General features: G+C 46.0%; 1 protein-coding gene across 1 annotated transcript in view; it reads right to left on the bottom strand.

Moving 5' to 3' along the window:
* Positions 1 to 212: 212 nt before the first annotated feature.
* Znf366 (zinc finger protein 366) overlaps positions 213 to 25,521 on the bottom strand; it is a 65,588-nt gene continuing 40,279 nt past the window's right edge. The window contains exons 2-5 of the mRNA XM_074077322.1: positions 19,597 to 20,939; positions 15,998 to 16,189; positions 6,553 to 6,727; positions 213 to 4,173 (exon numbers count right to left, since the gene is read on the bottom strand). Coding sequence (XP_073933423.1) covers positions 3,629 to 4,173; positions 6,553 to 6,727; positions 15,998 to 16,189; positions 19,597 to 20,925 — 2,241 coding nt within the window. The 5' untranslated portion in view covers positions 20,926 to 20,939 and the 3' untranslated portion in view covers positions 213 to 3,628. The remainder of the gene's footprint in view (positions 4,174 to 6,552; positions 6,728 to 15,997; positions 16,190 to 19,596; positions 20,940 to 25,521) is intronic.

The raw sequence follows: 25,521 nt of genomic DNA, 5'->3' as shown, positions 1-25,521 counted from the left end.
TGACGTCCTTCCAGAATAATTTCTTTTTCTGAATAGGAAAGAGGAAAAGAATGGGTAAAATGTCACCTGCCCCGAGGCTGACTAATCCTTTGTGAAGCCTGGGGCTGAGGAACCACCCACTAGAAACCATCCTGGCAGTGGGTATAATGGCAGTAGTGAGATGTTGACAATGGCAGCTGCCTTGACAATTTTCAGGTATTTGCAAATAATTAACACAGTTTTTTTTCAACATGGCTTTATTTGCTTAAATTAACAAAATATAGGTTACATGCTACTTCCAGGTAAACTGCCTTTTCACTGAAACAGAAAGCAATATTCACAACTAGGTTTTCTATCCACTTGGAGTTTGAGTTTTTAAATAGCAAGCCAGAAATCTGTACAAGATTAACATTTGGTGTATGTAATGTTGTCCAAATATGTGAAGGATTTTAAATGTTAACTCTGTTACATTTTGTTCCAGCAAAGCAGACAAAGATTATAATTCAAAGTACAATGTTAATATTTTATTAAATGCCTTCAGGACTTAATAAATACGGTATGCACATTGAACTTTCTTGTGCAACTACTCATATACAGATATACCAGCTGCTCTTGTTGGCTTGTGAAAGGTCAGCTTCATTCTTATGGCCGATGGGGAGTCAAATTTTTAAAAAGAGAGAATGAAAGAGGAATTGAAAGGCAACAAGAGGGGTAATCATAGGCCTACAAAGGATAAAGGAAAACATGCCACTTGTCCACTGGTTGGTTCAAAGTGACAGCAGTCATAAGCCAGAAAAGCATTCGGTTGTGACCTATTTTCAGAGTGTCACAAAGTGATGAAGGTCACGGCCTTGGGCAGCTGGTATCCTTGGATGACTCCATTCCTTCATTCTCGGAGGATTGGCCCACAGGTCCTCCTGCAGGCTTACATTCTAGATAATGAGCTCATCAAGAAAGATAGGCCAGCCCTTCCCCTAGCTCTGTACTCACACACAGGGAGTCCACATAACTTATCACCCAAGCTGCAATGCATTTGAGAATCAAGGGGACACCATTAGTAATTACTCTGGGACAACAGGTATAAACCAGGGTTGTCCTGGGAAACCAGGATGTTGGTTATTTGATATGTGAAAGCAAGCTTTTAGCCCTGGATCTCAGCCCAGTGTTGTACTGTCCATCTGATTAGTGATCACTAAGCTTCTCATACCTAGAGTCAAAATGAAAACAGGCCTTGGAATACATCCCATAACAAATTTTTGTTACCTTCCCTAGACCTTTTCTTTCCAAGTGAAATTTTACCTACAATGCTACCAGAGATGAAACCTGAGCTGCTGAATGAGGATGGGTGCTGAGATCGCTCAGCAGTTCCACTGAGGCCTATGAGGGGCCCCTGGCATCTCCATACAGAACTTGAAAACCACCACTCTAGACTATACTCTCTCCAACTCAACATAACTGGTTCCTCAAACATTCCCATGAGATCTGCTCTGGCTGGGAAGGACTAGAGTCTGCTACTCTCAATTTTCCTGACTCCTCTTCCAGCCAGGCATACCAGAAGTAACCAAAATCTGTAGTACATGTAGGCAGGCACAGCCTCCATACATGGCTGCTGAGTACCCATTAAATAGGACTGTAGGAGCTGACAGTCTAACCAACCACTCTGCCAGATTCTTGGGAACTTTCATCAAAGGCACTGAGGAGCTATCTGTTCATAGTGAGTAGAAGGCAACTTGCCCCTCTGAGGACTTGGAACAGTTCTCAGCCCAGAGGTGTGCTGGTAGCCATAGAAACCCACAATCTCCTTTGCAGGGTCTCTGACCTTGAGTCATGGGTGACAGTAGAAAAGCCAAGTGCCTGTAGCATTTCAGGGTGGTAGCAATGCGTTTAGGAAAGTAGCATTTGAAATGGGTGAGAGAATGCCAAAGCACATAGGTGAATAATGACAACTAAGTGAGGCTAATGGGAAAGTACCTTGGCCAACAGGAAAAGCTGGTAGCCAGCCACTAGAGATGGACCAGGCCTTCCAAAGAAATGAGCTGGGAAGTTTGGGAGAAGAGGAAGCAAAGTAATCAGCAGTACCCAGCTCTACCAGCAAGTGCTGAAACTCCCAACCAAGAGGCTGTACCTCCCAAGGGTCACAGCCTCACATTTGCAGCAACTTCTCAGTATCTCTTTGTTCTGTGCCAGTGCCTAAGAAGGCCTACCCAATGGGCCCAGCCCACCCATCATAGTCCTCAAGGCTCTAACAAGTGGGCAGGAAAAGCTAGTCACCATAAGCCACCATTGTCACTATGCACTTTTCAACCTACTAAGTAGCCACTGAACATCACAGGCATTGTCTTGTATAACATGTGTGTATCTAGATGGAGTGTGTATATGTGTGCTCACCCCACCCCCAGGCTCTTACAGAACAGGTACAAAGACCTTAGTCAGCATTATGAATGCAGGCTTCCATCCTCTAACTCAGTGACTCTGAAGCCAGAATCAGAATATCTGTGGTGTCCCTGAGAGGGGATCATGGGAGGGGAGGTGTCACAGGTGACATAGAAATGAGTGAGGGTTATTGGAACCCAGTGGATCTTTCTTAGCTGAGGCTGTACACAGAGGCACCTGGGGCAATTTGGAAGTTACCAATGCTGGTTTCACAGTCACTATGGCAAATGAAACCAGAATCAGGGTATTTCCTTAAAGGCTCCCCCCGAGTGAGTCTCTGCACCAGCACTGAGAGCACAGGCCAGGTCTTTTTGTAGTCATTGGCTGATGAATTTTCGAATCCCTCAAATAAACATAGCTTGTTTCAAGAAGAATTCCTCCACTCATCCCTGAGCTCCAGCACCCAGGAGAGACCCATGCTCACTGGGACAACTCTCTCTGCCGCCACTTGCAGGGGCTGAGGCCTCAAAGCAAGGCTCTGTGGGAGGGAGCTCCGCTCAGGACCTGAGGGGTCACTCTGAAGAGCTGGGACCCCTGAGCATTGTCCAGTCATCTGCAAATATGCTCCCAATACCCCACCGGACCAAGGAAGCTGAAGCAGAACAAGAGACCCAAGGAGGATCTAAGTTTTTCTGGTTTTCCCTTTGTCAAAACCATGCACCTTCCGAAATTGCATCTTACATCTACGGCAACTCCTAGAGAATATCCTTTTCCATAGCTCAGCCTCCTGTGGCATTTCTGGTATTTGTATTATTTAATAAAGGCTATTTTTATATATACAACTACTAATATTTTCATCTAGCAAAATATTGTAACTTTCACAAGTTCAACTAAATAATTATTAATCAGCTAGTATGTCAAGCACCATAGTTTTTCAGCTAAAAGGAAGTTTACCATGTGAGGCAGGACGTTAGTCACAGGAAAACAGAATTTCTAGAAGCACCTGAGCTTACAATTAGATATCTAGAGGAATACGCACAGTTTATTACATAGGTGATGTATAAAATAACACAGGAGAAGACACTGCCTGTGTGTTAAAAGTATGAAGGGCCCAAGGAATGACCTGAGAAGGATTTATATTTCCTGCTCATTTAGTCTGAGCTATCTGTAAAGATTGGTGGCACTTGCCAGTCCTCAGCAAATGACAGTTCATGCAGAAAGCTGTATTTGAACTGCCTAGTTCTCATTTTCCAAATGCAATTTAAAAACTATCCACTTAGATACCCAAGAGCACTGCTTGTTTTTCCATTTTCCTCTCCAGTAATTTTAAACTCTCATCTCTGTGCTTAAAGTATAAGTAATCAGAAAAAGAGGGGCCCCGCCGGGTGCTCTGGAAAAACCCCAGACCCATGCACGCGTCTCTGCGGGCACAGTCTCTCTCCTGGCCACCCTCTGCCCGTGCCTCATGGTCGTCCTTGCTCCGCTCCTCCTGTTCTTCTGGGGGCTCAGCCTCCTTCCCATCCTTGCGAGCTTCTCCTAGCTCCTGGCTGGGGATCTCAGGCTTGGTGGACAGATCCTGGGGTGTGCAGAGCTGCTGACTCTGGGGGGCCAGGCTGGGGCTTTGGGGCTCCACCTCGCAGCAGTTGTCCTCATCATCCTCCTCCTCCTCATGGCAGGGGCTGCCCCGGGCACTCTCCCCGTCCGACTGGAACAGCGGCCCCTTCACCCCACGCTTCTGGGACAGGTCAAAGGGCTCCTCCTGCTCCATACTCCTCAGGACACCCGCAGTCTGTGCCAGGGCAATTCTCCCCCTTCCTAAACCTGCAGAGCAGAGAGACTTCAGGCACTGGAAAAGTGTGAAAAGGCTCACACCTATAATCCTAGCAACTCAGGAGGCAAAGATCAGAAGGATCACAGTTCAAAGCTAGCCCCAGGCAAACAGTTTGAGAGACCCTATCTTGAGAAAAACCATCATAAGAAACAGGCTGATATGAATAAATGAAAAAAAAAAGAAAGAAAGAAACAGGCTGGCAGAGTGGCTCAAGTGGTAAGAGCACCTGCCTAGGAAACATGAGGCCCTGAGTTCAAACCCCAGTGCCACCAAATACATATATAGATATAAATAAATATAAATAATATATTTATATATAAATTATATAGGAACCCAAAGGATCCATATATTCTGATTGTCTATTAATAGGTCATTCCCAGTAAGGGTATCCATGGCAGGTTTGTCACAGACAGTGACTAAATTGGTATAACTCCTTTAAGGGGAATTTGGCCTCATGTACCTTAAAAACAAGCTTCAACTGAGCAATGGCACCATGAAGAATTTAAAGAGCCGCAAAGCCTCAGGAGGCAGGAGCACAGAATATAAGGATGTTGATTGGCATGCTTTTGAAATTACAGGGAGACTGTGAAACAATTTTGGCACTGAAGTTTTTGTTAAACACATAATGGTACAGCCACACAGTATATTTTTATAGTGCAGGCCCCTCCCCCTGAGGTGTCTCTTACTTTTTCTCTTCACTTCTCAAGCATTTCTCACTTTATTTTAAAATTATTTTCCCAGATGACAGAGTCACTAGGCACCTGTTGGGATGTGAGCACCAGTATGGGGTAGGTCTTAGTGACCAGTCCTGGCTTTCAGATAGAGGACAGGCTCCTCCTGCCCCAATGAGGGACCAAACTTTGCCTCTTTTGGAAAAAATCCAGACCTAGCTTGGGAAGCTGCTTGGACAACAAGAGATTCAGTGCAAAATTCAAGAGAAAAGCATGGAGGAGGGGAAGGGAGAGGAAGAAAAAGAAAGAATTATTTCAAGTCTTTTGCACAAACTCCAGCCTTTATCTGTGATCACTACAGTTGTCTACCAGCCAGGAGTCGTCATAAACTCAGGGTGCTGTGAAAAACTTGAAAGCTACAATCATTTTGTTACGTGCAGTGAGTGTCTTATATAGGAATTTGTGCATCCAACTTGCTACCTGTACAAGTAGAAACCACAAACAAATCACCCTGTGTTTTTGACTGGGGTGCTGAACAGGGATCGATTCAGAAATTCTTGAGTTGGGATCCCAGCTCTGCCTTCAGACTTGCTTTTGACCTCTGGCATTTCTCTAACACCTCTAGGCTGGTGGTCTCCTCTTACATAAAATGGAAGTAAGTACCGGTCTTTCTCAGGGAAAGACTGTTTCCATTTTAGGAGCAACAGTGCCCCTAAAATGTCTGGCCTGCACTTGAATCATTCTAGTAGTCAAAAAGCAGTAAATATGATTTTGTAAATTACATATAGAGCTGTCTTTTCTCCTGCACACCAACCCATGGAGCAAAGATAGCCTCATTCCCCAGGCTCTGCCACTGTGCACTTCAGCTCACGGAGTTGTTGGTATGGGCTGCGTTTATTGCCTGTTTATTGAAGGAGTGGCTGATTAGGTGACTAAGGAGCGAGCCTGCTGCCTTCAGTGGATTTGGAACACAAACTCTTCACTGCTGAGGGCTCTGGGACTGAGAAGATAAAGCAGGCCGAGCTTTTCATTAGTTATGACCCAGTGTAGGGAACATAAACCCCTGCTGTGTAGGTTCATCAGCAGGAACACCATCCTTGGGTGCACCAGGAGGGGGTAACCTCGCCTGAGAGAAATACTGCTCAGTGTGGCGGTGCATGCCTGTAATCTCAGCACTTGAGAGGCAGAGGCAGGAGGAATGGGAGTTTGAGCCCTGTCTGGGCTACTCGGCAAGACCCCATCTCAAAACTCCACAAATAGGAAAGAAAAATCACATGCCCTGTAACAGCAATGTGAGGAAGTAGACACAATAAAGAAACAGTCAGAAAGGTCTGGGTTCAAATCCTGAGACTGAGCAACTTTGGAAGCCTGTTTCCCATCTTTAAAATAGAAATAAAAGTTCCTCCAGCCAGGAGTGGCTGTGAAGGCTTAAGGAGATAAGGCATCTGGTGCAGTTCTGGAACAAAGGGACTGGCCCCATTATTATGCTCCAAATGTACTCTCTCTGATTCTCTTTTCACTTCTATCCTTCAGGTATCAGCATTACACTTTTTCTAGTAACATTCTAAATCTGCTCCTGCTATACCGCTGTGGGCTTGAAAATTATTTTCCCTTTTTGACAAGCAGAACACCCCCAAAGGAATGCCCAGCACAAGCAAATTCCACTCCTGGCTCAGGGGCTTCCTAGCAGGGGGATACCTTGAGAGTGAAGGCCCCGCTCCATAACTCCGTGCTTGACCTTCATGTGACGCGTGAGGTTCCCCTTCAGGGTGAACTTGCTGGGGCAGTAGAGGCACTTGAAGGGTTTGCTGTCCGAGTGCAGGTGCATGTGACCCATCAGGTTGTGCATTCGGTTGAATTCCTTCCCACACAGCTGTTGGCGCACAGGGGAGAAGAACACAGTGATTTTGCCACGGAGCACCAGTGTGTGGACCCATGGGGTTCAGAGGTACGGCAGCCACACCTGCTTCTACTCCGCTTGAATCTTAGTATTTTAAACTGCTTCCAAGGAAAATGGACCCCTGGAAGTTAGGGAGGGACTGAATTCTGCCAGTCTCAGAGGTGGAGTAGGGAATGATAGATTCATGAGACAGGTGTGTCCAAGGATCTTTAAACTCAAGGCAAAAAGCGCAACGCTTCTTTTGAATGCAGTCTTTGGAAAAGGAGAAGGGCAATGCAGTCACTGAAGGATATGATTGTGTGTTTAATACTTACAGAGCACTTAAATTATGGAAGGTGCTGTTCTAAGCCTCCACATAAATTCTATTCGATGCCGCTGTTATCACCCCCATTTTATGGTGGGCAAAATGAGGGCTTGGGTCACTTGGCCACAGCCCACAGCTAGTGGGTGCTGCAGTTGGGATAAGAACTCAGACCATGGACACCAGAGGCCACAGGGTCAACGACCATTGCATACCCCAACCTAACTCTTCTGTTACGCTGCATCAGGCAATGTGTTTCTGACCTTTCATGTGCTAGTCATTGGGGTGAATTTCAAAGTTAAAAGGAACAGAGACATCTAAGAAAGGAGTCTTTCTTTAGGATGAGATGGAAGGAGGGAGAATAATATCTCAGGTGTACAAAAAGTAAACATGCTTTATTCATTTCTTTTTCATCATTTCTCTCTATTTCTATCAGAGTGTCAACAGTGGTTTTCACACTTCTTCCATGGAAGTGGAAAGTATGTAACACTGCTCTGGGTGCTATTTTTTTTGTTCCCATGCCTCAGTAGAGCAGGGTTTGGAAACTCCAGGCATTCCTTGGCTGTGCTGTGAGGAAGCCTAGGATTTTGTGTTTGCAGTTAAACCAGAGTGTTAATGGTAGAGCATTCTCTCCTCCCCAATGTCAGGGCCCAGGGTAGTGGTGGCAGTGATCTGTGGAGAGAGATGTCACACAAGACAAGAGGTATGGCTTATGTCAGTTTTCTTTTCTCCCTAAGAGATACTTTCTGAGCCAACGTTGAGGATTCTAGATCGAACTTTTATTAATGAAGGCAACATTTTCTTCAGGGAGGAAGGAGAGAGTTGAGCCAGCCTTGGAAGGACAGGTAGACCTAACAAAGGTGACCTTGGAGGTTAGCTAAAAGAATGGTGGAGACAACCAGCCTGGGGTTGCACATGTGTCATAGACAACCCAGGCACGGATTATGAATGGTTTGTCCTGTATTTTTGAGTGATCATATTTTGGAATTGTTAGTAATTTTCCCCTTTTGCTTCCTTACTAGCAAGAATGATTCTGGCATCCTGGGTAAAGTTCCAAGCTCAGAAATGCATTTCAAAATAGTGACCCAAGGCCTGGAGATGTGGTACAGTGGTACAGTGCTTGCCTAGCATGTTCCAGGCCCTGGGTTCAATCCCCAGTAACCCCCCCCCCCACAAAAAAAGACCACCCAAAGGACAAAATAATGGGACAGCTGTTCTCATTCCAACTTCCACAGAGAATCAACATGTGGGATGGATACTTGTTTTCTTTTATTCTCAGGACAGAGAACTTACTAAGATACCAATCTGTGGTTCGTATTGCACATGTGTAAATTTTTTGTAACATTTATTTATTAGCTTAGTCTGTCCACATCTCTGTTATGGCTAAGGAATAAAAGTTTTGAACCTTGCGATTCTGCATTAGCTATGTCCAGTCATGGGTCAATTTCAGAAAAAGCATACCTCATTTGTTTATGATTCTTGTTTATTTGGAGGAGTGTTGCTGCTGCAATTGCTGATGTGACCAGTATTTCAGTCAGTACTGAAGATGTGTTCTCACTTGGACTACAGCATCCCTGATGGTTCAGTCTACCTTTCTATTGTATCCCTTACCTCACATATGCTTGACTCCTGACAGGCCCTCAGTAAGACTCTGTTGAGTGAGGGGGTGGGGCACAGTGCAACAGAACAATTAATGGAAGAAAAAACCCCAATGGTGAAACACAAAGTGTGGAGGGAGAGAGGAGCTGAAGGCTGGGAGAGCAATTAGGCGATCGCACAAGTCCTGTCATACATGGGTCCCCTGGTCTTCTAGGCTAGATGGACATCCTAGAAGAGAAGGAATGGGTGCCTCCTGAGGTTGGCTGCATAATGGGAGTGATTCCTCTTTAGTTATCATCTGTGGTTGCTGAAGTGTTAGAAGGTGCACTGATCTGAAAGGGTTTTGTAGCTTCACCCTGAAGAATGTGTAGCATGCCCTTTGTTTTTATTTTGACACAGAATAAAGTGTCTTCCTTAGACACTTTCAGACACTTTAGTTAACCTTATACCACAGCCATAGCTGCTGTGATAGTGACCAACAGCTTGCTGTTGTCATACCTGCTGGGACTTGGGTCAGGCAGACCCTGCAATTCACTTGCCCCAAGGTCTCACCTATCACCTTTCCTCACCTTAACTCCACACACAGAGCTGTGCTCCTAAGAATGGCTACTTGTGGGAGTTGTCCAGGTTCTTTCTCAGCCTCACACAAGCTACCTTTTATGACCCTTGATCATAAAAATATGACCTTTGATCATAGCCAAATAGTTCTTCTCTAATGTTTTTATCTGGCTCAATTCATTAGTTCTTGGAACTTCTTGGAACCATGTCAACATTAGGACATGAAAGTGATGTTGCTCCCCATAGACAAGCTCTGTGGCCTCAGGAAGTCCATGTGGATATGACTGGTCGGCTACATTGTGAGTTATTTGGAATGGATTCTTGTGTTGCTGGTAAATTTTAATAGCTATATACTAGAGTGATTCTGTATGGTATACTGGGTGTGCTGATGGAGAGCTTCACCAGGAGGTGTGTCAACTCTGACAGGTGTTTAGGGTCTTAGGTTATCACCCATGCAAGAACTACCTCCAGTTTCTTTAAAACCAACCTCACTATTAAACACCAGGGCACAAACTACTATACTAAGTGAACTTAGTGCTTAGTATACTAAGCATTTGGTTAAGAGAATAAATAAACTTGTTAGGAAAATATAATTACCCAATACAAAATTCAAAAAAGCTGCCATTACCAGTTCCCTTCCTTTCCTCATTAACCCTATGCATATTCGTAGGCAACAGGGCCTGAGGCCTGTGTTCGGCTCCACCCACACCTCAGTGGGAAGTACCTAGCTTCTTCCTCTCAGACCCAGACCCTTCCCCAAAGCCCTTGGGTCCTTGTCCAGAACACTTGGACCCTTCATCTTTCTCAGATTAACCTCCCATGACAATGCAGAAGTATAGAAGAATTTTTATGTCTCTGATATTCAAGACCTCTCAGATTGTTAGTGGAAGGCAAGGCCAGGTAATCATGGCATCCTGGGGTGGAGTCTGAGATGTTAGCGCCAAACAGTATTGCTGCAGTTGGAGAGGAGAGCTACACTAGAAAGAAGAATGGCTGGGCAGGAGCATCAAAATGCTAGTTTCTTCTCTGGGCTAAGCAGTCATTTAAGTGTGGGCTTCCTTTAATCATGAGATGTAAAGCTAAGAGCTGGGACTTGCTGAATTATCTCCTATCAAGACCTGCAAAGTCCATCAGGAAGCTGATGGAGTTTTTTATCTTCCAGGTGGTGGCTTCAGCCAGCTGCCTCTGCTTATCCTCTCTGCTGAGCACCTCTGACGGTAAACCCCAGCTTCTCTGTCCACCCACTTTTAAGAGGAAGATGGACCTCCTAATCTAATAGAAATGGAAACAAATACTTTTAACTGACCTTTAAAAATGGGTTGCATATCAGTGGCAAAGTGCTCGTCTAGTATGTTCAAGGCCTGGGTTCAATTCCCAGCATTATATATATATATATATAAATGGGTTGCATGGACTATTAGGTTTTGTGAAAATGGAGCAGAGAGATGATAGTGAGAACTGTGTCGATAATAACCAGAGTTTCTTATGAAGGTTGTGGAAAGGATCAAGTGAGATAATTCAGGAAAAGTGCCTGGCAAATAGTAACAGCTCAATAAATATTAGCTCCCATTCTATCATTACTGAGTGCATAGTAGTCTCTTCAACATTCCAGGAGTAGAAAGATCTTTGAAGATGAGGCTGCTCTCTGCCCTTTTAAAGCACATTATTTGGAGGGAACATCAGAGGAAGTGCCAAATGAGGAATTCTCTGAGTGAACACTTGCCAGGTGGCTGAAGGGGTCTCAGAGAAATGCCGACCCAGTCCTGGAAGTGTTGATGGAGGGCAGAGATTCATCCTACACTGCAGGCTTTGGGTGAGCCTGCCATCTGACTCCCCAGTCCTCGGACTGCCCTTGAAACAGCTGGCAGATGCCCAGCTTGCTTCGGACCTCCTTGTTCTGATCTCCTGGTGCCCTTTACCTTCGAGGTCCTGGGCCTAGGGACCCCTCAGGCACTCTCTTCCCCTGAGCCTTTGCGACAATGCTGAGAGCCAGCAGCTGTCACAGAGGGGTCAGCGTGGGTAGAGACAGGATGATGGCAGTGGCAGCCACTTGGCTGAGGTCAGAGGCCTGGAAGGCCAAGAATCACAGCCACCTGAGGTGAGCTTCAGAGCTGAGATGCCCCAGGAAGCCCGTGCCTTCCGATTTGGAGAGGAAAGGTCAAAGAGCTGCAGCCTGCAGCCCAGGAGAATGGCCTCCCTGAACTGGCCTTCCCTTGCATTCTTCTCCCTCTCTCTCCTTTAATAAGAAGGGTGTTCCCTTCCTCAAAGGGAGAGGGAGGGAGGGAGGGAGGGAGAGAGAGACTGTAAACTGTCCAAAAGGACCGTGAGAAAACAGGAAGCTTTGAAAAGTACAAGAGAAAGCAAGATGAAATCTATTTGCAGGCAGGCCCCTGGGGACATGGGAGGCATTGTTAAGCAGGCAGTTCATACAGCTATATCCTTCCTTCTGCCCAGGAGGACTTTGCTGCCAAAAGGCTCCTATCTGGTCACTGCCTTAACCCTCTCCATGCCAGCCTGAAAACTATGACCCCAAGCATCCGGGGCCTCACCCAGGCACCCCATCTGGAGTCGCCACATTTGGAACATCAAAGTACTTGAGAGAGCAACAGACCCAGCTGGCAGAAGTGGAGGCCCTTTTCAGGGAGACCTCACCCCCCTTCTGCCCTCAGCCTTTAGCCCTCTGCTGCAGAAAAGGCTGCAGATGACCTGGTGATTCATAACATAGGCAGCTCCTGGCTTCACCCATCTCAAAAGAGAATTTGTCCCGGAAATTCTGGATGGCTGCTTTTCCTGGACAGGTTTTCCAAAGACGGCAGCTGGTTCTTTGGTATTATGGACTGCGGCCACTACAAGAAGAGAATCCAAATCAACCTCTGCGTGCTTACGCAGAATCTGGGAAGCATATTTCTGAAACATGGCTTAAGTCTACAGGCACAGGTCTCTGGACAAACTCCAGCTGGCTCCAAGGAGCAAGGAGTCCAGAAGTTGAGCCAATAGCAAAGGAGCCCAGAAGAGCAGTAGTTTTTTTTATATATAAGAAAAAAAATAAAGAAAGAAACGTAGAATGGACTTTCCTCTCCTCTAATTTTCCATCCTATTGTTAGTGCCTAATCCCACAGTTCACGGACACTCTGCTCTCTGGGAGACATGTGTTTCCACTGAGTGCAGGGCCTTGCTGCAAGACGAGAAAGGATTTATGTGAGGAGAAAATGTTAATAGTGAACATCCAAGAAATTAGAATCTGTTACTAAAACAATCTTTCTTCTTTGAAAGATTTTGGATAAAGATGGTAGTGCTAACTCTTGGGAGTACGGCTGCAGCAAGGCCTGCCTCTCTTTTCCAACCATATCAGTCATGGGAAGGAGATAACTCTTCTTTGTTACACCATCAAACTCCAGTGCAGCTGTCGGGGCCTGTTTTCCATCATCACTGTGGCCAGTCAGCCATTTGTCTTGGTTGACTGTAGATTGCATAACAATGAGCAAATGATCTCCCCCAACTTCTACAGTTTTCACCTGGGCCGTATTTCCAAGAATCATGCACAACGCAGATGGGAAGTTAGGCCCACATTCACCATCTCAAGGTGGTTCATTCAACAATTGTTACAAACATGAAGAACCTCGTATAAGTTGTAAGTTCAGACATGCTTTGAAAGTCTTTTAAGATGAAGAAAGGTGATGATCCAGAAAGGCCATCAATTACGTTGACACATTGCAAGGAGAAGGGGACAGGGAGAAGAAGTATACTTCTGGTACTTTCCAGGAGGGCACTGGGTCAGAGGTGACTGACACCCACTGTTGTTTCAGAAATGTGTAAGAATGGAGAAGGACCACCTAAATCGAACAAAGTGCCTTTCAACAATCAATTCTTTCCATTTAATAATAGATGACAATCTCTAGGCAACCTCATCACCTACAGTGTGAAGGTCCTGAGAGGACCTACCCACCAGGATGAATTCCCATTTCAGTGCCAGGCCCCTCTCCCATTGGGATCATTTCAAAGTTGACAGTGCACTTTGCAAACACTCTTACGGGGTCTGATGGTGTGGGCCACACATTCAGAGCCTGGTCAACCCTCAGGGAGTAGGTAAAATGGAGTTTCTTAAACATAACGCTGCTCTTTGAACCCTGTATGGTATACTGTCATTGTGGTGAAGGAGGACGCAGTTATTTGTGAATGGAAGCCTCAGACATCCAGCTAGGATGGCTCACTGCACCATCATGCCCAGGGTATTGTTCTGTGCAATTTTCTGTCTACTGGTATCCGGAAGAATTTTCTAGATCATCAGGTACTACCAGGCCCAAGAAATCTTCCAGGCTCTTGAAGGCAGAGAAGCAAAAGTATCCCGATGCCTCCCAAGTGTCACACAGCCTGTATGGCTCTGCCAATACATACCCCGTCATTTCAGGGTCATTTTCTACCTGGTCATACCACTATTATGAGATCAGAATGGATGAGGAACACGTGGGAGATGGCTGGACCGGACAGGTGTGGATTTTTTTAAGGGGGAAAACAAGGCCATTGCTCTTTTATATAGTAACAACTGTACTCCACCAATAGGTGAGAAGGTAAAAATATAGTCCATGCTTGAGGCCCAAGAGTAAATGCAACACAGGGAATGAAGAATGGCAAAGAGGCCCTGCCTGCACCTCCACTGTAGGAGACAGTAACCCTCTGCAGGAGGGAACAGATGTTAAATGTGACACTCTAGGGCTCAATGGAGTGGGAAGCAAATTGAGAAGTGCCTAGAGAGAAGAGGAGCTCTGGGTTGCACAGGTGTGACACAGAGCCCTTTGTCCCCACCCCAGAGGGTCCTGAGTTTGATTTAATGCTTTCATTGTCTGGAATTCTTAATAATGTCTGAGTAAGGGGCTTTGTATTTCCATTTTACATTGAAAATTATTCAGTCCATCCTGCATGCTGCTTCCTCCCCTTTTAGCCTGGCTGACTCAAGATGAACATAAATTGACTCTCAAACCACCAGGACCTTGGAGAAAAGGAGGGGAAACAGAAGTGGGTGGCAGGAAAAGGGCTGGGGGGAGAAGTCTCCCTCTCCTGCCTCTGGACAATGCCCACATGGTCTAGGGAAGCTCTGGTTCCTGACCCCTCACCCTGTCCAGGAGTTGCCAACACAGGAAAGAAGTCAACTTCACAGGGGGTTCCTTCAAGTGGGGGCCATGCTGCAGAGGGATGGAAGCAGCAACAGCCCGTCAGAGCAGGGAACCCCACTTCAGGCATACACATCCAAGGAGAGTGTCATCCACACCCCACCAGACACACTGGCAGGAGAGGGAATCTTCCATTTCAAGCAGAAGCCCTCCACTGATGTCTGAGTGCGGTAATTCCCTCTTCTTCTCCCTCCCTCCCACCCCAGGCCTCTGTTCGTGACCGGGATGACACTTGCTGGGACAGTCCTTAAACTACCCAATGCTGAGCAAGACTCCAACTCATTTTAGAAGTGGAGAAGGAAATCGCACTGGGGTGGGGCCGCCTGGCAGGCTGAGTGCTTCAGTCAGCCTTGGGTCTTACAAATCTCCAGCTCCAAGAAACACGGTTTCTTGGATGATGAAGCCCAAGCAAGTATTTCTGAGGTCTTTTGAAGGGCCAGTTTTGGAATCCCTTTTTTTTCTATTTTAAATAATAGTTTAAAGTGATACATAATACTTACACATAGTGTAAGTACATAGAGTGTGATACTTGGATTTTTGTATACAATGTGTGATGCTCAGGTCAGGTTAATTACATAGCCATCATCTCAAACATATTTCATTTCTTAGGGTCGGAAACATTCAAAATCTTTCCTCTGCCTATTTTGAAACATAGAATAAATTTTTGTTAACTAGTCACCTTGCTGTGCTATAGAATGCTAGAACTTATTTGTCCTATCTGTCAAATTGTCTCCCTTTCCTGCTCCCCTTCCCAGCCTCTGATGACCACTTTTCTTCTATGAGGTGAACTTATGTAGCTTCCACACTGAAGAAGAACATGTGGCATTGGTCTCTCTGTGCCTGGTTTATTTTATTTAACATGATGTTCTCCAGGTTTATCCATGGTGCCACAAATGCCAGGATTTCTCTTTTTGGGGCTGAATAATATTCCATGTTTCCTCCATCCATTCATCCTTTAATGGACATTTAGGGTGATTCCATACTTGGCTATACATACTGGAATAGTGTGGCATACAAAGTGGTTGATTGCCATACATATTGGAATAGCGTGGCATATCATAAGATCCAGCAATCTCACCACTGAACACACCTGCAAAGGGAAGGAAATCAGCATGCCAGAACCCCTTTCGTCCTCCCTGGGATGTCTACCTTCAAATGAAAAGGTTCAGCCCAAGTGTCAGGCAGAGGAAGAGACAGGGGGCTGTGTTAGACATTTCTCTGACTCCTTTCTGTGTTCCATTTATTGACTTGTAAACACAAGAGGACCATATCTGGTTTCTGTGCTCTAGAACAGGAGTGCAGACATCACCTTCATCCTCCCCACAACCTCTTCTCCAAATGGGCTCCGCCCTCAGACCTTCCCTGACTGCCTACCTCCACCCTCCAGGCACTGATATGATACCACCATAACACAAACAAGGCAGGGTCCTCAGAGACCAGCCAAAGGCTGCTGTGAGCACAATATGGTGGAAAGAGGGTGGCAGATGTGACTTGAAGTTGGCCATGTACCTATGCTGAGCCTGGGTAGCCCCACCCAAGAGACAGAGTAGAAAGTTCCCTGGGGACTCTTGCCTATGAGCATTTGCACAACCCTCTGGGTCCTCCCTTTGTGCCCACCTTGCATTTGAAAGGCTTCACATCGGAGTGGACGATCATGTGTGCCTTGAGGGTCTGCTTCTGCACAAAGCTTTTGTAGCACAGGTGACACTGGTAGGCACGGATGTTGGTGTGGATCAGCACATGTCTCTTCATGTTGGCCAGCAGGGTGAATTCTCGCCCACAAATCCCACATTTGTGCTCCTTCACGCCCTGGGGGTAGGCAAGGTTCAAAGAAATTAGTGATCTACAGGTAACAGGCTTTCATGAGGGTTAACTTGGCATAGAAGTTAAGTTCCAAATGGCATAGCTTTAGCCTTGTTAAATCATTAGTTCCTTGAAAAATGTTACATAATTTGTGTTTTTTTTTCTTCTGAACTAGCTAGACCACAGGAGGAAAATAAAGCTGTTGCTTTTGTTGTTCTTGCTGCTGCTGGAGTTAATTTTATAATAACCGTTTGAAAGGATTAACAGGGTTTTGCTAAGAGCACTGTGGATGATATGTGAAATGAGTCTATAATCCAGCTTTCAAGATAATGAAAACCTAAAATCTTTTAAACTGATATTATCATTTCCCACAGGAAAGCCAGTGTCCTCTCGAGTTGTCACTAATGGACCCAAAAATCCCAGAAGAACCACTCATCTTCAATCAATTACAACCTCATAATCACCCTCTCCAGTTGGTCTCCTGGATTCCCACAGGCCATGCCAACCTGAGTGACATAGTTCTGGAGCCTCCTCTAATCCAGATACTTCTGATAGAGAAATTTGGCAGGGGACTGATGGCTTCCTGAATCAAAAAACAACACAGAAGGCTCTCTGGTTTCCTTGCTCTCTGTGGGAAGGCGTTTGAATATAGAGGGTTAGTGCTGTCAGTTCAGAGCATTTGCAGTGGTTCACAGCTTGAGTAGAGTTTTAGTTAATCCTGACTATCCATCACTTCCCTGAAAAGGTCTGTGCAAGAGATCAGATCCAGAACAGACTCAGAAATGGAAGTCTCACTATTTTCTCAGGCTGATTTTGATTTTGTGGGCTCAAATGATTTTCCAGCTTCAGCCTCCCAAGTATCTGGGACTACAGACATGTGCCAGAATGGCTTTTGAAAAAGAAAACTCAAAGAGTGAGAGCATTAAGGGGAGGTTCTTACAGGATTAGAACAAGCTGCTAAATTAACAGACTATAAAACCCGTATCGCCAGGTGTCCACAGTGACCTGAGTGGGGAAGGATTCCAAGCTCAGCTCTGACGCTGCCTACACTTGCATTTATTTCATTTGGGCCACGGTAAGAGAGCGCCACTCCTTAGTTTTGGTAAGCCCAAGGCACAAAAAGGTGGGTTCAGAGCTCTGTCCATCGACTGCCTGAGACTGTGAAACCACAGGTGAGACCTGTGGCCTTTCCTGGTGAAGGCTCGTGTTCTTCAGATGAAAGTGGATCATGAGAACCCTGGGTTCAGTCTAGATCAAACACTTTCTGCTATAACGACTGCAGATGAGAATGGATTTATGCTAACAAAAGGACGTAGGGATCAACCTCCTTTGAAAATTAGCTTTTAATGCCCTTTCAGAAGATGAATTTAAAAATGTATTAAATAGTCATTGAGTTTAAAATGATGAAATCAATAAAAAATAATTTCATGATGGGCTTTCAAGATTTACTACAGCATCTGGTGTCTAGATGATTGAGTTTGGGGTACAGTGTCTGCCTAGTATGCATAAGGCCCTGGGTTATATCCCAGCACCCAAAAAAACCCACAAATCACCTTCTAGCCTTGACTGTGATCTAATTATCCTGCTATTTCTGGAATTCTTTTTTGGTACTGGGGTTTGAACTCAGAATCTCAAGCTTGCTAGGCAGGCGCTCTATCACTTGAGCCACACACCCAGTCCTTTTGTTTTTAGTTTGTATTTCAGATAGGGTCTTGAGTTAACTTTTTGTCTGGGCTGGCCTCAAACTCTGATCCTTGTCTCCACCTCCCAAATAGCTGGGATTACAGGTGTGAGCCACCACACTTGGCTGCTTTTGAAATTGTTTAGAGAGAATTCTGTGTCCAAAGGAAGACCTCCATATGGACTAGCATAGAAGACAAGACAATAGCAGCCTGAACACAACCTTGGGGCATAAACAAAGCTGCTGCACCTCTGACAGGACCCATGAAATCCTGGATGGGAAACCTGTAGATGTGGCTAGGGATAAGATGGGGAAAAGGAGGGGAAAAAAGGAGTCAAGCACTCAGTGTTTAAGACTGAGCTGCTGCTGTCAGGATTCCTGAGTGACGTCCCCATGCCTTGGTGTCTTGGTTTCTTCATCTGCAAATCAGGAGTAGCTCTCAGAGTTGTTGAGAAGTAAATAATTCACTGTGAAGTAAAGCACCTGCCACAGAGCAAGCATTCAATAACTCCTACCTCTCAGTGTTTGCTGTCCCTCAAATTAAAATGCATTTTGTTTCCTAATTCAAATAAAACTTATTTCAGACAGCAGGCTGTTCTCCCATTTGACTTCATTTCCCACTATCCTACAGAATCCATATGTTCTAAAATGCACCTTTTGCACATATACAGCAGCCCCTGAAGTAAGTGAGTTGTCAGCTCCTTTGTGACAGAATCTAAGTCCAGGTCCTTTGTTGATGATTCCTGCCCTTGGCAGGGGACTCCCCTCTGCTGGTATCTACAGGTGCTTTTATCAAGCATGAGCTGCTTGTATAGATCCCACAAGGCAGCCCCATAGTGCATCTCTGCTGTAGAGCCAGAGATGTCCCGTGGTTTGTCCTAACCTAACAAATCAAAGTCTCTAGTGCAGAGCAGAAGGATTTTCTAGTGGGACAAAGTCCTCCACTGACCTTTCAGAATGCTTTAGAAATTCTGGCTTGCCCAAAGTCTTTCCTGCCAAGGAAACCACTGAGGGTGAGGGTAGAGGGCTGTGGGGAGAAACTCCTCTCTTGGCAGATCAAAGCAGACTCAAATGAGATTTCAGGGATGCCACTAGGACCTTGTTTGGTTCAGACGGAAGGACTCCAGAACTTGGGTTGCAATCTAGGCTGAACTCAGAACCTAGGCTGTTCTCACATGATTCCTACAAATGAGCCACTGAGCCAAGAAGGCAGGCACTCAACCGGGAGAAGGACTGGCCCTGCCAGACTGGGGCAAACTCTGGTCCCCCTCAGAACCTGCACAGGAAGCAGGTTTCACAGTGGTAGGAGCAAACACACCCAAAGATCAAGAGAATTTTCTAGAGGAAGACTCTCACTGGGAAATCCCAGGCACTGAGATGATGAGGGTCTGTGGACACACTCTCACTAGTGCCCTGAATGAAGTTTCTAGAAACAAAATTTCAGGGATTCTTGGGGCCTAGGCAGCAACAGTACCACCACCAGCTGTTTCCTTCATCCTTCCTCATTCTCCTCCCCTAATGTCTGCATTGTTCTTCTCCAAGCCCACTTTGGACTCTAGAAAGCTAGCTAGGGGAAAGGGCTTGATTAATAGTCTATAGTCTTGTCATTCATTCTCGTTGGAAAGTGGGCATGGCCTTGGGCTGAGGCAAGGTCTCCTGGCTCCCAGAGCAGGGTCTCTGCTCTTTTCCCCCAAGGCCCAGCAGCCGCCCCTGGGTGGAAGTCCCGTCGTACCTTGTGGGTGAGCGAGTGCTGCTTGAGGTGGTGGGGCTGCACGAACTCCATGCCACACTCGGAGCAGATGTAGGGCCGGATGTCCTTGTGCTTCATCATGTGATTTTGCAGCTGGCTCGGGTACTGGAAGGTCTTGTCGCACTCGGAGCAGTTGTACTGGATGGGGCCCCGGTGCGTGGTGAGGTGCCTCTTCAGCTGGGCCAGGGTGGGGAAGTCGAGGCCGCACTCCACGCAGATGTTCTCCCGCCCACTGGCATGCTTGGCCTCGTGGGCCTTGAGCTCACTGGGGTAGGCGAAGCCCCGGCCGCACACGCGGCAGTTGTGTGGCTTCACCTCGCTGTGCTGCATCATGTGACGCTTCAGGTGGCTGGTCTGGGTGAAGGCTTTGTGGCACACCTGGCACTTGTGGGGCCGCGTCCCCTGGTGCGTGAGCATGTGGGTGTGCAGATGGCTGAGCTGTTTGAAGAGCTTCCCACAGCGGGTGCACGCGTGCGGCTTGATCCCATTGTGACCCAAGATGTGGGTCACCAGGTTGTACTTGGAGGTGTAGGACTTCTCGCAGGTGGGGCACTGCCAGCGCTTCTGAGCCCCGCCCACGTCCACGTAGTAGCTGTCGTCGATCTGGACGTTCACGTCCACCCTCTCCACCTTCTGCTTGGTCTCCTCGCTGTCTTGGGGCTCGGCTTTTGGGGGTAATGCTGGCTCAGGGGGCTGCTTGGGCAGGAAGGCATGCCGGCCGAAGGGGAAGGGGGAGGAGGAGGGCACGAAGAAGGGGAACATGAGGCCCGCGTGGACTTTGGGGTAGTAGGGGTATGGCGTGGGCAGGAAGGGAGGGGCCGCGGGCTGGGGCCATATGGCGTTGGGCTTCAGGGGCTCCTGCTTGACCGGCTTGCCGCCCAGGTGCTCCAGGGTGCGGTAGAACTGGAAGCCCACGTTGCACAGGTCGATCATCTGAGAGTCACACTTGGGGCGCGGCGGCGAGAAGAGCAGAGGCAATGTCGGGGGGCCACGGCTCTTGCCATCCTCAGAGTGGGGTGCAAGGGACGCTTCCTCGGCTGGGTGGCTGTAGGGCATCTTCGTGGGCATGCTCTTCCGTTTCCGGGATCCACCCCCTTCGAAGACCCCAGGGAATCCATCCAGATCTCCCGGAGGAGGTTCATAGCGAAACTGGGAAAATGGCCCCCGGAGAGCTTCTGGGAAGGGGTGTCTTTGGGGAGCCTTCCCTCGGGAGACCACTGGCTGCAGGCCATGGGGAAAGGAAGAGCTGCTCTTCACACCCAAGTTGAAGTGCATATCTTCGTCTTTGATCATCTTCATGGCCTTCTGCATCCTTGGCGGTTGCCCTTTAAAGAGAAAGAAACTTATTGTGTGGGTTTTGTTTTGCTTCGTTTTGAATTTTCTTTTCTCTTAAGGGTTTCAGCTACTGGTAAGTACTAATTTATGAAGAGCAATACTTTTTTTATATTGACCCTCATTTATCACAGGGCCTTTCAAAATACTATGGTTCTTGAAAACCCAGCTACTAACGTGGAAAGCATTGGGGAAAGGGGATCCCTGGAGCCTAATCCAACAGGTTTCAGTGTAAATCTAGTTACAGAACCATGGAGCAGAGGAGTGAACTTGTTCTGGAGGAAATGGAACTTATCTAACCTGCGTCCGCATTTACATCCAGAGTCCCAAGACCCAGAGAGATGAAATGACATGCTGGAGAGCTACTCAAGAGAAGGGTCAGAACTGGCAAATGCGCGGCAGCAGCTACTCAATCCCAGCTGTAATTGTGTTTATAATGACTTGAATGTGTCTTTTAGGATGGTTTTTTTCCATAAAAGAGCCGATTTTCACTGTTACCTTCCTACCTGAGCCTTTGCCATGGAGAGCAGAGATATTCAGGGTCCTGAAGAGAAATGGACTTCAGTGCTGAACTCTGATCTAACGTTTCTGAGTATCCACTAAGCGAGGTGTTCTGCCGTGGCGGATTGAGTGGATGTGAGCAATGTGATGAAGAAAAGCATATTGGGTGACCTGATATTATAAAGCCATTTTGGCAATTTATTCACTCTAATATTCAGCCTAAAGCAATTTCAAGGGGAAAATTCCAAGATTATGAGTCTGTAAGCCTGCACGTGGGTCTTTCCCTTCATGTTAGTGACAAAGTAAAGGGCAGCTTTTGATGACTGCCTTGGTGTCTGCCATTTCTCCTTCCCAGCCAGTTACTGCACCCTGGAGACCACATCAGGCAGGGTGCTGAAGTCTGGACCAAGAACCATGTTTGCTCTCATGGGTCTCCCTGCCACTTTTCTTTCTTCCTCACATGGACACTGATGGGATGAACCAATGATTGACTCCACCTTCCCAGTGAAGTTCTGTTCTATCCAGGTTCTCTGAGTTTGATTTGTCTACTTTGTCATCAGAGGCTTCCAAGGAGACAGTTGGCCCAGCTAGGTCCAAGGTCTGAACTAGAGCCACTGGAGACAAGGCTGGGCTGGGGCCATGAACTGACTCAGGCCCTGTCCCCCGAGAATGGCTTCAAAGCAGGTAGTGCAGGGTGAAGGTCCTGGGGTGAGAAGGTCAGTAGCTTCCAGTGTTTTCTATAGTCCTTGGTGAGACAGATGCTGTTTTCACAAGTATCCAGATATTTTCCCATATTGCATGTGTGTCTTTTTGGGAGGGTTTTGAGAACTGCAGTACAATTAAAGTGAAAATGGGCCTTTTAATATCTGATGGCTAAGTTCACACAAAAACAATCCAATTAAGGGGAAAATATGTCTTATATGTGAGTATTTATGCATTATTTAAAACTGCTTGGTGAATTGTTCAGAGGACTAAAAAAATAATGTCTACTAATATTTCCTTTGTGCTTATCTGGCTGGGAAGATGACCTGGCTTGTTCTTTCCTTAAGTTTGGGGCTTAGTAGTTAAGAACAAGAGCTTGTGTATCCAGCAAATTCAAGGCTTGCTTCCTCCTAAAACTCTCACCAAAATGAGAGGTCTTTTACCTCTACTACCTCAGGCAATTGTAGAAAGTGATGAGAGCAGTAGGAGAAGGAAATGCCTAGCTTTATAAGACTGTTGGGGGGGTGTTAAGATGAAAGTCGGGGTGCTGCTGCTGTGAGATGGGACAGGCAAGAGGAAAGAGGCAGCAGAGGCTCTTTGATGGCTTCCCATGACTACTAGGTGGTCAGTTGTCTTGCGCAACCCTAGATTCACATAGAGTTACAGGGGGTGTGCATCTATAAAAATAACTGGCTTTCAGACAAGGCTAAATATGTCCTATTGATTGGAAGGAAAATGGCAACCCTTTCTCTGGAGTTTCATTTCAGCCACAGTTTGGTTTTATAACTCCTTTAGAGATCAGTTCCTTTTTGTAAAAAGGCTGCTCAGACTGCAGAAGATTCTTCCAGGCTGTAAGTGCCATCACCATCATAGCAGAACCATCCAAAAGCAAACTGGGTCTCTGATATACTCTGATCTGATTAAATAAGCAATCATTCCTAGCTTATAGTAGAGAATTTGATTTGAGAATTTGTGGGAAAGGAACACATCAGAACATGAGAAAAAACTGAATGAGTTTTTTGTATATTTTACTATTAAGGTGGTACTTGAAAATCCATGGTTAATGATGCATGGTATCCTTGTATCATGTGTGAGATCTTATATTGGAAAACTACCAACTTGGAAAAAATGTTGCCACTAATTTTGAAACCGAAGGTTTTTCAGTTTATGCCCATTATTTTTGCCTTATTTAATGTTTCTGTTTAAGTTTGACATTTTATCAACTGATTGGTTCCTTTTAATATACTAGGAGTGACTCCTAACAAAGCTGATCTAGAAGTATGTTTATTTTCAGAGTTTCATTTTTATGTTATCACCATTGACCTCTTAAAGGAAAGAAACATTTTGAACAGAGATGGTTTGGCTTTTTAAAACATAAATGGCAGAATTAAGTTTCCAGATGCAGAGACTTTCATATTTTAATTTCTTATTTATTTTAATGTCTTAAAACTAATTTTCCCCAGTTTTTGCCTTGTGTCTATGATAATTCTCTCGCCCCTAAAAGAGCAAGACTACACGCCCTGAAATAAAATCAGGGGACTTAAAAAAGCATGGGCTCCCATGTAGACATTTGTACAGCAGTCCCCTTCTGCAGAAGGATCTTAGGGAGCACTGCTAATCCCAACAGAGGTCAAGGAGAACTGACTCTGTTTCCCCCCTGACCTTCTTGGAGTGACCAACGGTGGCTGCTGCTAGTTATTAATATTCCTGTCTTTGAGCACCTGTCTTGCCCTAGGGTGTAGAATAGCAGCAACAACAAAACCCAGAAAACAAACCTATTCTGGGGATGGGAAGTGTGGAAGGGAAGAGCAAGGAAAGGGTATCTTCCTGAGGGGATAATTTATCTTGAAATAAATCAAGTTAAAATTCTGGATGTCCTCAGCAAAAAATATTAATAGACTCCTAAAAAACCTCAGTGTGTACCACTCACGTATTCTCTAGTTCTAAAATTAGATCCATAGGCCTCCATGAGAGCTATAGGATTGCTGTGCAGGAGGCTGTGGAGGATTGGGGCCAGCGGATCTGGGTGGGAAACCTGCATCTGGAGGCAGGGGCTGGAGGTGGAAGGAGAGGAGCTAAAGTCAGCTCCTGGATGATCATCTCTGGTTGCTTCTAGAGCCCCAGGAGAAAACCAGCAGGTTGTAAGACAGTGTCCCACCAGGATGTGTTGATACAATAAGCAGAAAGAAAGAAGAACTGAAAATTTGTAAGTAGACAGCTGTGAGAGAGTGGAAAGAGCATGGGTTTGGAGCCTGAGGGTCTGGGCTGCAGGATGACTTTGTGTTAGCAGCTGTGGGAGACTGATCAAGTTGGTTCTGAGGTTTGATGTTCAGATCCATGAAATGGGAGTTTGAGTATTCCCACGGGGTTGTTAGACTTTGGAATGTTAAGAGAAAATGTATTAAACAATGAACAGTAGGACGGGGCAAAAGTAGATGGGGCAAGAGGGCTGAAGTCAGTGATCAGTGGACCAGTGCTGGCTGACATCATCTCTGTTTTCCAAACAAAAGCTGTTAGTCACCACTGACTGGCAGTTGAGCCTCTGCTTTGTAAGTTCAAAACCAAGACTACCCATTTATCCTGAGTTGGTTTTGTCACAGCAGTGACGCTGAACATATTCAAATGATTTTACTCATTCTGTGTGGTGATAAGCTTTCTCGTTTAATAATACCTTCACTCCAGCTCATCCTTTCTCCAAGGCTTCCTTTCTTATGATGAAGAGACGGTACCAACAGACTGCTTTGGTGGTAGGGAAGGGGATCAGCCACTCTTGTGAGCAATGTCAGCTAGTACACAAGAAGCTGAAGCCTTGCCCCTAATCTAATATTAGAGGTCACCTTCCTAGGGACCTTCATGAAACCCAAAGTTACAGACACTGTGACAGTGCCGGGTCAACATTAACAAACCAATGCTTGCAATTCCTGCTAGACTAGAAGGGCAGCGAATGGGTCTGTGTTATTCCCTGCTGCACTCTACACCAGCCTGTGCCTGGTTTAAGGCAGATGCTCAATAAGCTGCTCTGGGATGAAGAAGTAATGAATGATTCTTGTTTTTAAATTTAAAACGTACAATTTTATCTTGCATTATTTAACTAGACTGTGGATGTGGGTATGATCAGATCAGTAGCACCCTCATAAGTTCCAGGGTTGCTATTGTGGGAAGTACTTTATGCACATAGCTTGTGTAAGCCTGTGTGACCCTCCTTGATTTCCAAGGACACTATTCTCTAAATGACACGCAGATGCAGATCAAACTGACTAATGCTGGGAAGCCATTCTCAAAGTGACACAAGTTTCTGTGACCAAACCAGAAAGCAAATTCCTGGAAGTCCAAAGGACAGCATGGGATAAAGATAAAGTCTCCACCATATAA

Source organism: Castor canadensis, chromosome 6, assembly GCF_047511655.1.
Source record: "Castor canadensis chromosome 6, mCasCan1.hap1v2, whole genome shotgun sequence".
Taxonomy (NCBI): Eukaryota; Metazoa; Chordata; class Mammalia; order Rodentia; family Castoridae; genus Castor; species Castor canadensis.
The sequence above is the reverse complement of the archived record's forward strand: the minus strand, read 5'-3'. Positions and strand labels throughout refer to the sequence as shown.